Source organism: Ctenopharyngodon idella, chromosome 8 (assembly GCF_019924925.1).
Source record: "Ctenopharyngodon idella isolate HZGC_01 chromosome 8, HZGC01, whole genome shotgun sequence".
Lineage (NCBI taxonomy): Eukaryota > Metazoa > Chordata > Actinopteri > Cypriniformes > Xenocyprididae > Ctenopharyngodon > Ctenopharyngodon idella.
The window spans coordinates 7,543,856-7,557,501 of NC_067227.1; the positions used below are offsets into that span (position 1 = coordinate 7,543,856).

At 34.4% G+C, this 13,646-nt stretch overlaps 1 protein-coding gene across 5 annotated transcripts in view; it reads left to right on the plus strand.

Moving 5' to 3' along the window:
• Positions 1–13,646, plus strand: part of pcsk5b (proprotein convertase subtilisin/kexin type 5b) — a 56,407-nt gene that overhangs the window by 5,295 nt on the left and 37,466 nt on the right. For all 5 annotated transcript variants that reach the window (XM_051902104.1, XM_051902103.1, XM_051902099.1 and 2 more), the window contains exons 4-6: positions 389–532; positions 2,645–2,721; positions 11,876–11,964. In XM_051902104.1, coding sequence (XP_051758064.1) covers positions 389–532; positions 2,645–2,721; positions 11,876–11,964 — 310 coding nt within the window. The remainder of the gene's footprint in view (positions 1–388; positions 533–2,644; positions 2,722–11,875; positions 11,965–13,646) is intronic.

Genomic DNA, 13,646 nt, shown 5'->3' on the forward strand with positions numbered 1-13,646 from the left:
CAGCAGCCATTACTTCACTGTCACATGATCCTTCAGAAATCATTCTAATATGCTAATTTGGTGCTCAACAAACATTTCTTATTGTTTACAATATTGAAAACAACTGTGCTGCTTTTTTTTTTTTTTTTTTTTTTCCAGGATGTTTATGAATAGAAAGTAAAAAAAAAAACAGCATTTATTTGAAATGGAAATCTTTTGTAACATTATAAATGTCTTTACTACCCCTTTGATCAATTTAATGCATCCTTGCTGAATAAAAATATTAATTTCTTTAAAAAAAAAAAAAAAAAAAAATTCCTGACCCCAAACTTTCGAACGTTAGTGTAAGCATATGTAACCCTCTACCTAATTAGATTTTTCATGTCCTCCATTATCTCTGTCTCTGCAGCACTGTAATGATAACATCCATAACTGTCAGTCTGACATGAATATCGTGGGCGCATGGAAGAGAGGCTACACGGGGAAGGATGTGGTGGTTACCATTCTGGATGACGGTATCGAGAGGAACCACCCAGATCTCATACAGAACTATGTAAGTGTATCTCTTTGTATGTATGGCTGTTCTTTAAAATGGAATTCTTGCATATTGCATACTCTGCATTACTGTATAGTGGTTTCTATTTCTTCCTAATAGTAAGTTAAAAGTGAAAATAGTGCATATTAAAACATTTCAAATTGTTGTCACATGACCTCTATGTGTTTTATTCAGCCAGTTAGAGTGATAATCTTGGAAATAAAAATAGTTATTTTGTAATCCACTGTGCTGCTTGTTTTTCTATGTAAACATTTGCTTGACGGATGCGTTTGACAGTTGCGCTTGCATCTTTCATCTTTTGCAGCATGTAGCTCAAGTTAAAAGAAGTTCAACTTCTAGACCATTTTTTCTTAAGGTTTTTTTTCTTTCCACTGCCCTGCGTCTTGCGTGTTTGAATGCAAAAATGCATTTAAACAAAAATGTCCTGCATCCTAACCGTCATGGAACCTTAAGTAAACAATTTGGAACACTCTACATATCCACATAAATAGTGCTCTGGACAGCAGCTGATTCTAATGGGCCCTTTGCATAGACTGTTATGGCAGTTATTAACATTGTAAATCTAGCAAAGTTTTTCATTTAAAAAAAAAAAAAAAAAAAAAAAAAAAAATCTAATGTACACTTTACTTGTATTTTATTACCTTGGCCTTAAAATTCAGAAAATTAGTTACCGCTGCTGCTTGAGTGTTTTTAATACAAAGGCTGAGGGAGTAACAATAAAGAAGAATCTTTTTCTTTTCTGACCAACGTAATCAATCTCTCAATATTCAGTCAGAGAAACGCTATCATGGAATTTTTCTTTTACTATTGGAGCAAATGGGACTGCATCACTGCAAAAATTAGATTTATTGTTTCTGTTCACCACTATAGAAGTTTACCCAACTATGACGGCTTCCTCTTCTGAGAAACCCCATAAATGTGAAAGTGGTCCATAATGTCACAATACCCTAAAGCCTAAAAACTAGTGCTGTCAAATGATTAATCGCATCAAAAATAAGTTTGTGTTTATATAATGCTATTATTTCTTATGTATATATAAATACACACGCATTTATATATATATATATATATATATATATATATATATATATATATATATATATATATATATATATATATATATATAATATAAATAATATTTATATATAAAAAAATATATATTTTATATATATATATATAATATAAATATTTTATATATAAAAAAATATATATTTTTATTAAATATATACATGCATGTTTGTATATTTATACATAAATAAAAAAATATACACCGTTTCTCTCGGCTCATCTGATCTCTTCGATTTTGCCCCCACTGAGTTCATTGCAATACATTCTGGGATACATGTGATGCTGCCTTAGAATTTAGCTAAAACGAGGTATCAATATTACTGAGATGTCAACCTTTTGTAGCATTTTTGAGCACACCTATGGTTGCATTAATAGCCTTGAGTACGGGGCGAAATCGAGTACCTCCCTACAATATAGTATGCAAAAAGACGTACGCCAACAGAGTAGTTATGTCTAAAAAAATAGTATTCAAAAAAGAGTAGGTGAAAAGTACCCGGATGACCTACTACTTCTGCTGAGATTCTGAAGTGCGCATTCAGTGGGCACTTCACTATCCCATGGGGCCACGGGAGTGGATTTGTGAATGGCGGTGGAGCGATGCAAGTGATGCCGTAGGTCACATGACAGTAACAACATGGCGGATGTAGTACGTCTGAATTTCATTTATACTATGTAGAACATACTGTTTAGCGGTCGCAAAGTAAGTTTCAAACTAAATTTAGTGCCTACAATACAGTATGTGATTTCGGACGCAAAGTAGGTTTTGGATCTGAGCAAGTGAACAAAACAAAAGCACACAAGCTGAGTCTGTTTGTATATTGACTGTTGTTTTTGTGTTTATATAAGCTCTGTCCTGGAATGTCATGTCCCCTTTACTCCATAAAGGCCATTCACATGTAAAAGTCCAAAAATCATGCACTTTGTTGTTCAATTTTAGCATGTTTTAAGTGTCCTAACTGGCACATGAACGTAATGGGTGGACAAATCCTCGTTTAAATATTTTCTCATGTGTTTTTTTTGTTGCTTTTGATCTGTTTGTAGGATAACGAGGCCAGTTATGATGTGAACGGTAATGACATGGATCCCATGCCCCGATATGATGCCAGTAATGAGAACAAGTAAGAGTGAAGTTCATTACACATGCACACGCTCAATACTTTGAGCATATCAGGTCATTAAATCCCTGGAAAGACTGTTTGTACAGTCCTCTCTGTGGTGTGTGTAAATGTGGGTATTTGGCTTCTGATCTGTGCGTTAGTAAGAGTGTTTGGCAAGTTTATTTGGTGAATGTAGGTTTTGGGAGTTTGCTTTTTGTGTGTCTAAGGGTTTCATAGGTGTATGAGCAAATATGGTGCTTGGCTTGTGTGTGCAAGTAAGTGTATTTGACATGTTTGTTTGGTGAAAAGGGATTTTTGGAATTAGCTCTCTGTGAGAGATTATGTGTGTGTGTGGAAATGTTGGCACAAGATCAGTGTGTATTTTGAAGTGTTTGGTGAATGTTGATATTTGGTTTGTTGCGTGTATATATGGGTGTGTTTGGTGAGTGGGTGGAGGCCCCCATGTGTTTTTGTGGCTGCCACTCTACCAGTGTGTGTGAGCCTGTGCCAGATGGCTCTGCAGCTTTTTTGGACCGTTCAGACAGAAAGCTTGGCCTGGGTTCTAGTCCTCTGTGCCGTTGCTGTTTCTTCTAGGAGCTCCAGAGCACTGCAATTCTGCAACTGATGATAGAAAACTGTTCTGGGGTAGTAGCAGCGACGTAACTCATTGTAACTAGTACAATGCATCGTTGAAGAAATCAAATATCTAGTCACGACTGTTTCCAGAAAACTGTACTTTCGCAAATTTGTCATTCAACTGCATTTGTAAATGATGTCACGAAGGTAGTGGAGCAATAAGTTCTTTTAATTAATCCATTTGAGATCGAATTAATGCAGTGTTTTTGCTAAAATTGTGGACATGACATCTGAAGATTAATTCCCCTTTTTTCTCAGTTATTTTGCTTTATTTCCAGATTCAATCTTAGTCTCTTTCTTACATACTAGAGCATGTACGCACATGCGCAGTCTTCAAAAATGATGATTTAAATCTCGAAAAACTAAAAGACATAAATGAAATTTATATATATTCAAAATGGAAGATATAAATTGTACTGAATGTCAACTTGCTTATTTTGCTCAAGATAAAGATTAAGTCCACATGTCATACTCACTCATTCCAAATTTTTATGCTGTTTATGCTTTCTTTCGTGGAACACAAAGAATAAATTTTGAAGAATGTTTACAAAGCTCTTTTTCATATAATGAGACAAAAAAAGCTCCATAATAAAAGTTCTATAATTAATATTTATGACGTGCACTATATTTCAAGGTGAATTTCTAGGACCGTGTCTGGGTCGGGTTTCACCGTTATATCAAAAGAAAAATTGTTTTGCGCAGTTATGTTAGTATTATTTATAGCTATATTATTATACTTTTTATTAATATTAATATTTTTAAAATATATTTTAAGTTTTATTAGCCTAGTTTTTTTTTTAATTACTTTACTTTTTTTTTAATAATATTAATTTAGGTTTAATTTTTTTTTCTCACTTTGTTTTAGTTCAGTTTTTTTTTTTTTTTTTTTAGTCTTTTATTTTTTATTTCCAGTTAGTTGTTAATATTAGTTTTTCATCTAATATTTATATTTTAGTTTTTATTTCAGCTTTTGAGTTCAGGTTATTTCAGATATTTTTAGTTAACGATAATATAATTTTATGTGAATAATGTAGCTTGTTTTTTAGGTCCAAAAATCACATTGTTATTACTGTAATACAAAAACAGGTTGTAAATGGTTAAATATTTATCCCCAAGTCCAACCCCAAATCTCTATGTCCCTCTTTCAGTGTAAGTCTATAGGATTTTTCCCACTTTATTATAGTTTCAGGAAAGTGATATTACACCTGAGGTATAATTTATGTCTGTAGCTCAACTGGTGCGGAACGAGTTATGTGCTGAAATGTAATACTTATCCTTAAGAATGTGCAATAGTAGTGATTCTTGACTATATCAGACACCACTAAATGCTGTATTACAGACATGCTCCACAATCCCCCATCTGGAGGTCTCTGCTTGTGAGTGCACGTATGCATGAGCGTTTTGCTGTCGTATACAACTATACCTCCTCTTAATTTACACTTTCAGAAGCCCCCATTAGAAGTATTTCCGTGGCCCGAGGAAGAGGGGAGTGTTTGACGCTATCACTGCTTTCAGGAGGAAGTGTGTGGTGGAGACCAGAGAAGGGAGGTATAGGTCTGCATGTATAGACACGCTGTATAGAATACCATCCACCTCCTGTAGGAGCTGCTTCTGTCTCCGTTAGGATTCGTGCACAGAAAGTTCAAAAGTTCTCACCCAGACATGAAGTGTAGACTAGATGGCTATATGGCAATTAACTCCTTTAAATGAGGCATATTCTACTTTTGTAGCATTGTATTTTTTTTTCCTTGAAGTCTATTCATAATGTTTGTCGAAATGATTTGCAATAAAAAAAAAATAGTTTCCTATGACCTCTTAACATGAATTAAATAGTCCCTAGTTCAGTCATATAGACCCCAGTGTGACTCCATGTCCAAATTGTTGAATTTTACCCATTTCAATGGTCAAGAACCAAATGTAGGTAACTCTTTAAACAGCTGATAGATATTGTGTTTAAAGAATGTCTAAAAAACAAATAACACTGAAACTAGAAATGTATCTTGTTTCCCTGTATCAAAACAATTGAATACAACACATCTCTCTGAGTGCCAAAAACATAATTTAAATGTCTTTAATTCAAGAAGTGTTAAAGATATCTTAGGCCCCGTTTACACTAGTGCATTTTTGTTTTAAAAAGGCGTTTTCAGAAACGATCTCCGTCAACAGTACACGGCCGAAAACGCATGTCACATGACCGTTCATGCACACTGGGCATGCGCGTACAATTGTAAACAGTTGCCTCTTGCGCATGTAGGTAGATGCAGTATTAAAAAAAATGCAGAGTTTAACTGCACAATGGCTGCTAAAAATTACAACAAAGCCAGCAAAGATTGTAGTTCAGTCTCCATGTTATTGTTTACACGGTCGTCAAGGATACGCAGAGCAAGCATGGGCAGCCACGCCATCGTTTTCAAAAGTCTCTGTTTATACTGAGATGCAACCCTGACGTTTTCATAACTAAAACGGGGTCTGCAGAGTTTTCAAAAGTCTCCGTTTTCAAGGTTTGAAAACGCCGGCATAGTGTAAACGACAGGCGTAACCGTAGCAAAACCTATGCGTTTTAAAATGAAAACGCACTAGTGTAAACGGGGGCTTAATGTCATTTTAGATTATTGTTCTTATGAAACTTTTTTTGGGAATCTTAATTTTTAAGGCCCTATATGGTTCAGTCTCATAGATATAGGGATGTCAATGCGGTAACGTGCGGTACGTGCGTATTTGAATTCTTGGTAGCTACAGAAGCTGTTAAAATAAACAAAATCCTATCTTCCAAATATCCCGAAAACTGATTCAAATATAGATTCTAATAAATACATGTTTGAGAGCAAGTTAATGTGCCTCAACTTTACCATTTTCAGTAGATTTTTGGTACTCAGAGAGTTATGTTTTATGCAATTCTTTTAATTGAGGGAAAAAAGATAGATTTCTAGTTTAAACATTATTTATTCATCAGACATTCCTCTCTAAATGCAATAAGTATCAGCTGTGTGCAAAGTGAACCACATTTGGTTTTCGATCACTGAAAATGGGTAAAATTCAACAATTTAAACATGGGATTGCTTTGAGCTCCCCATATCTATGGGACTGAATTATATAGGGCCTTGGAAATGAAGATTTCAAAAAGAAAGTTTATCAAGAATGAGAATCTGGAAGGATATTAAGATATCTTGAATACTTCTAGAGTTACAGGCATGCAAACTTTGGAAAAATAATTTTTATGGCATTCAAATCAGGTATGTTCTATGCAATTGTGTTGATAGAAAAACATGATACATTTCTAGTTTATTCCTCTTTTATATTCCTCTTAAAAAGAATATTCCTCTTTAAAAGAAAAAAGGTATCAGCTGTATGCAAAGTGACTCACATTTGGTTTTTGACCATTAAAAATGTGTACAATTTACCAGTTTACTCATGAAGCCACAATAAAATGTCCATATCTCTGGGATTTAACCATCGAAGGCCTTTAAAATAAAGATACCAAAAGGAAAGTTTGTTAAGAACCAGAATCTGAAAGGATATTAAGATAACTTTCAGGCATGCAAACTTGAGGCAAAAAACACAAGAAGTGCTTTTTGCCATTTTTGAACCGTCACCATTGGCATATAATGCAACAAAGATTACTAAAGTCAACAGATTTTCCTTATAGAGCTACTAATCTTTGTGTAAAAATAAAATTATGATGCTTCCATCTTTCTAAAGTCATTTTTACACCCCTGTAATGTGGCTCCAAATTTTAGGTGAAAATGGTCATTTTTAACCCCCCTCTACAAAATAGTGGATTACTCAGTAAATATACATCTGTGACATTTAATATTTTGGCTTTCATCACTATTTATGTTTGTCTTTGTACAGAAAAAATATTAACAAAATTAAAAATTTGAGCCGGGGATGTTTCCAAAATTTGGTTGATTTGACACTTAATGACCCAATAAGGGGTAATAGGGTTTGTATCTAATAAAAGCTTTTTTTAAATATATTTTAATTAACAACAACAACAACAACAAGTTAATAGAGGATAAGTTAGAGACTTTGAGAGGTTCCTTTGAGAGGTACCGCTCACATTGTATTTTTGGTTTGTTCAGTTATTCAGTAAAGTCTCCCCTGTTGTTTGGCATCTATCCTACACAAGCTGTTGATCTTTTATGTGCTGGAATGTTTTGTGTTGGTTCCTCCGCTGATAGTTTGTGTAATGTGAGTCTTTATTTCCCTGCGGTGGGTTTTGACCGTGAGCTTCACCGCTGGAGGTCGTTCTGAGTGACGGTGGACTTTTGAGCTTCAAACTGAGCAGATGTATTGTAAATACTGCAAGTTCATATATCTGACAGATGAACATGGGCTTTGCACTAGACTTTAAGTGGAACTGCAGTTTATTGACCCAGTCTGACCTTTAAGCTGTATGTCAAATGTGCAGCACTAGTGGAGTTTCCTGTGTGTGTGTGTGTGTGTGTGGTTAAGAGTGTGACTGTGGAAAGTGTATTTTCTGTATGCTTTATGGGTTTATGTATTATATATAATACGGTTAGCTGTTTTGTTCATTTTTGGTTTTGTAGGAAACGTGCGGTTCTGGAAATGCTGAAATGATGGAATGTTCTGTTCAGGTGTGGTGTGTGTTTCTGGTTTTCTCATTGACCTGTATTCTACTAGCAGATGTGACTTAATGTCACGTAGCAGGGTTTTGACAATCAGCATATAGTATAGATAGACCATTTAGGCCAAAGTAGGGGTGGGCAAAGATGAAAATCTTATTTCAATCTATTTTATTTAATTATTTTATCTTTGTTATTAAAAATAAGAACAAAGGTGCAAATTACAAATATTTTTTTTTTTTTTTTCAGATACAGTAGGTGTATTTTATTAGTAGCATTCAAGTAAGGAATTGAATAAACAAATGTAATAAAACAATATACAGACTTCACTGTATGAATTAAATAATATATTGATTCTTATTAAAGCTACTGAAGTTATTTAGTCAAGAGCAGTGTGACTTTCTCTTTGTCTTTTGTTGTTTGATTAACATTAATGGCACAAGTGGCAGCAGGTATTTTAGTCACTTTAAGACTACATGCACAGACCTAATAAAGGGCCTGTTTACACCTGGTCACTTCATGCGTTTTCTCTGATCGGATAGCTATCCGATCGTGAAAAGAGCAGGTGTAAATGCCCTCTGAAATGCTTTCGAGACTGATTTAAATTGGATCACTCAAACCATTTCAGGATGTGATTTGAGACGCATTCCAAATGAAACTGGACAAGTGTAAGTGCATCTTGTTGTTGGACCCACATATGTAAATTGCACTCCTCCCAAAATGGTAAAAGAATAAATGTGTGAGAGCGTGTTATAAGCTACCGGCAGCAAGATATGACAAATGCTATTGCAGCACGCATCACCATGCTGCAGTCGCATCCTGAAGCTCAACATACAATAATCTTAATTAAAAATAGTGAGACTAAATGATCTTACCAGTGCTGATGCCGCTCTCTCTCCTATTGTGGTCTTATCTTACCATATTTATATTGGTTTTGCGGAGACTCATTTATATGGCCAAGTGTAAATGGAACAATGTTAACAAATTCGATAGCTGTCCAATCAGTAAAAACGCATGAAGTGACCAAGTGTAAACAGGCCCATACAGACACGCATCCAGTTTTTGCCCAACTGTTTACAGTCACTAAAGACATTTATGTTTATGTAAAACTTGTGTGTATTTGACAGTTTAAACGCAATAAGATGCGAAAGGGAACTTAGCTTGTCAGAACAGCGTGCAAATAAAATGTTTAAGCGGCAAGGCTTTAAAACAAATGCAAATAATAAACTTTTGTGATTATGATGAACTGCAATGTCATGTGAGTGTCACCTTACTGCTGCACACTGCTAAACGTGATGTGAATGCATGTTGTGTTGTACAGTATGTTGGGCGCCAGAACTGCAACTGATAGAATGTGCACTGTAGCATACGGAGCCACTAAAGGGACACAGTGAAGGAAAAAGTATGAGATGGGAGGAAAAATTATTTGCGTTCTCTCGCAAATGTTTTGCGTTCCCCCGAGAAACTTTGCATTTGCTCGCAAAATGTTTTCATTCCCCAGAGAAAACTTTCTTTAGTTTTTTTTTTTTTTTTTTTTTTTTTTTTTTCAGCTTTTTCAAGTCTTGGCAGAGCAACAGTGGCCTTGTTCCATCTACATATTACATATTTACAATCAGGAAAAAACCCTCCGATTATGTTTAATTGGATTGTAATATTTATACTCCTCTGAGAAAGTATTTTTTTAATCTTTTGATACTCTTGAAAAGTTTTTTTTAATCAAGTTAATCCAAATTTATTTTTAAGGAAAAATGTGTCTTAGTTTCTGTTTTAAATTGTATTAACTTAACTCATGGTTTTCACCATGAAAATAGCCAAATAAAAAAAAACAAACAATACATTTTTATGTACATTTCGGGATACTGAATACAATGTGCATTAAAAAAATACTGCATAATAATCTTGCATATGTTTAATTGAGGTGAATGTATTTTTTATAGGTAAAAAGATACTCATATAGCAATAGAAACATCTACGGAATTAATTCCTACTTCAAAAAAAGTTATACGACAATAATTTGCTCAGATGATTTCCCAGACATATGGCATTTGCCGCCGATCTCTAGAAAATACGAAGGTCGTCAAAGCATTTTCTCTGCATTCTCTAATAAATTGCTCTAAATTTGAAATGTTTTATTACAAATAATAATAAAAGAATCACTGTGGCTTTGCCAGTGACTATGACACCGCTTGTTTAAAAACTGTTTGAGAGATTTTTTTTTCTGTAAATTAAATTCTCTGAAACATAGCTAGTTTGAATAATCTTGATAAGCAAGTTAGTTAAAGTTAGTTAAACTGTTGACATATAGCTAGCTACCTGGCATGTTTCCTATATAAACAGAAAATTGGGGTGAAATGTATAGAAGTTTTTTTTCTTTTGCCAATAGCCTTTAGTTTACATTACAGTCATAAACCATGATAAACCATGATTCGCCACCTGCCTTCGACTTGGCGTTTATAACTTAGGGGGAGAGAAAATTTCATTCTAGAGACCTTTTATTGGACATACAGTATATTGCTCATTCAAGCTGCATTTTGTTTTGTATGTTATAGATACTCTAAGCTAATTTTGTTAATGTTTTAGGAGTACGCTAGTGTATGGATGGTCTAAAATCCATAAAACTCCCATTTTTACTTCATTGTGTTCTTTATACACTACCATTCTTTTTTTTTTAAATAAAGAAATTAATTATTTTCTTCAGCAAGGAAGCATTAAATTGATCAAAAGTGACAGCAGACACAAAAGATTTTTTTTTTCAAATGAATGCTGTTCTTTTGATCTTTCTAATCATAAAAGAATCCTGAAAAATAAATGTATCCTAGTTTCCACAAAAAATATTAAGCAGAACAACTGTTTTCAATATTGATATGTTTCTTGAGCACCAAATCAGCATATAAGAATGATTTCTGAAGGAGCATGTGACACTAAAGCCTGGAGTAATGATGCTGAAAATTCAGCTTTGCCATCACAGGAATAAATTACATTTTCAAATATAAATTAATATATTAAAATATAAAACAGTTATTTTAAATTGTAAAAATATTTTATCAAATAAATTCAGCCGTAATGAGCATAAGAGACAACTTTTCAAAAACATTAGAAATCTTACCGACCCCAAAACTGAGTAGTGTAGGCTTGAAGAGAAGTAGTCATTCATTGGGTATTTTATTGCAGATTATTTCCTATTAAATGTCACATATGGCCTATATCAGAATTAGATAATCATTGGAATAGTTTTAGTCTGGAGTCATTGAATTGGCGTTGGGATCGAGCACACAGACCACCTGGGAGTTCCTCTGGCCTTCTGACCTTTTGACCTTGTAAATGTTTATGGTTGCGATGGTGACCGAATCCTGGTCTCATCCCAGGATCTGGTGCTGCAGTGGATCTTTACAATCTTTGTTTCTTTTTCTTTTTGTTTTCTTTTTTTAAATTGCTTAGATTGGAGACTGTGGTTACCATGGTAGCGTGAGTTTTTCTATGCAGCTGTTCACTGCTGGAGGTTCCATAGCCGAATCTCTCTCTCTCCATCTGTCTGTCTTTGTCTTTAGTGGATGTTGTAGTGCATTTTTTTTTTTTTTTTTTTTTTGCTCACGATTTGCTGATGATGTGTGATTTATGTGGGTTTAGTTTGGGTCAGGAATGTATCCACGTTGCGTCTGAAGCAGAGGAACCGCTCAAATGTTTTCCTTCAATATCTCAAATATTTAGCCACTGTGTTTTAGCTTTGCTGGCTGTGGAAGCACATGTTTAGTTTCAGCCCAGCTGTTTTACTCTCTCTCTCTTAGGTTTTCTGTCCACTTTTGCGTTCCTTCTGTAGCGAGTGTGTGTAATAGGTCAGCAACAGTGCCTGTGCTTGCGTAAGGGTCTCCAGTCATTGTTTATGCAGTTAGTGAATGTGTGTGTGTGTGTGTGTGTGTCAGTACTAACACTAACATCATATGTGTTCTATTCAGGCATGGCACGAGGTGCGCTGGTGAAGTAGCAGCATCCGCCAACAACTCTCACTGCACGGTGGGCATTGCTTACAACGCCAAAATTGGGGGTGAGTGTAGCTGATGGAGACCCAGTTTGATTTAGACCCTCTACTGTACCTGGGAATTCTGCCTTTTGTTCGTTCTCACACAAAAATGTGTACATGCAGTACCACGGAATAGTTAAATCACCAAAACTATGAAATAACATAAATTAGTATGAGAATACTAATCCTTACGGACCAGGCCCCCCATTAGGTCTTAAAATAACAGAAACTTGTAGTCAAATACCTGCTGCTATCTGTAATAATAATAATAATAATAATAATAATAATAATAATAATAATAATAATAATAACTTCTATAGCGCCTTTTTAAAGGAGCTTCTCAAAGTGCTTTACAAGGTAAAAAAAAAAACACAGGGAAAATACTAAATAAATCAAGAATAGTACATTGGTGTATTAAAACAACAAAAACTCAACAATGTTACCACAATCAACAATAATTAAATGTTTTTAAATATATATTAAAAATTCCAAGAGACTGTGCTTCCTGAATTTCAACTGGAAGCAACTATAGAAAAAGGTCTGTCACCCATGGAACATAACTGTGTTTGATGCACAACCAAAATACCATGCTGAGGAGAGAGAGACTTTAGTCAGGAATATATGGAGTTAAAAGCTGAGATAAATACTCCAGAGCCAGTCTGTGAAATGCTTTGTATGTGAGCAGTAACCCTAACTTTAAAATCAACTCTGAATTTAACTGAAAAATGCAAGTAAGATGATCTCTTGTGTTGGTCCTAGTTAAAACTGTAGCTGCAGAATAAAAACAAATTTATTAACTTTTCTGCAACTGAAAGGGATAGCATGGGGCGCAGTTTTGCAATATCTCTAAGATAAAAAAAGGAGAAGTCTTTACAACATTTTTGTACATGAGGGTCAAATATAAATGAAGAATCAAAGATCACTCCTAGATTCCGTAATTTCTTCTGAAACTCAAGTACAGAGCCAGCAATGATAAGAGGTGTTTGGACAGCCTTATGGAACTGATCACCATTTAAATTATTAGCCATCCATGATTTTTATCTCAAAAATACATTTAGTGAGCAATGACACTCACTTTGTCCATGTTTACAATGAATATAGATCTGTTTGTCATCGTCATAAAAGTGATACTTAATACCTTGAGTTTGTAAAAGTTGGCCAAGCAGGAATAAAGTCTAAAAAGTAAGGGTCCTAAAATTGAGCCCTGAGGGATGCCTCAGGGATGAAACTGGTCCAAAATCAGACCTGTATTCCCCTAAAGCAACAAACTGTCTGTGTCCAGTCAAATAAGATCTAAACCAGTTTGAAACAGTGCCAGAAAAACTGTTTTAAGGTGATTAAGTATGATCCACAGTGTCAAATGTCTAAGAGAATAAGAATAGTAGGAGATCCAGCATCAGAGGTCAAAAGTAAGTCGATAATCACTTTAAACAGGGCCGTTTCAGTGCTATGAAAACCAGATTGAAACTGCTCAAAAAGATTACTAACAGGAAGGTAATTATGCAACTGTAAAGCATCAACATGTTCTAAATTTTTTGCGAGGAAGGGAATATTTGAGATAGGTCGATAGTTGTTTAAAAGTTTCGCTAAGATTTGGTCAGTGTCATTAATGTTAATCAAACAACAAAACACAGCTTTAGCAAAGATTAATCTATATTTAATTTATACAGTGAACACTGTTGTTTTACATTTAGGCCTAATTATTA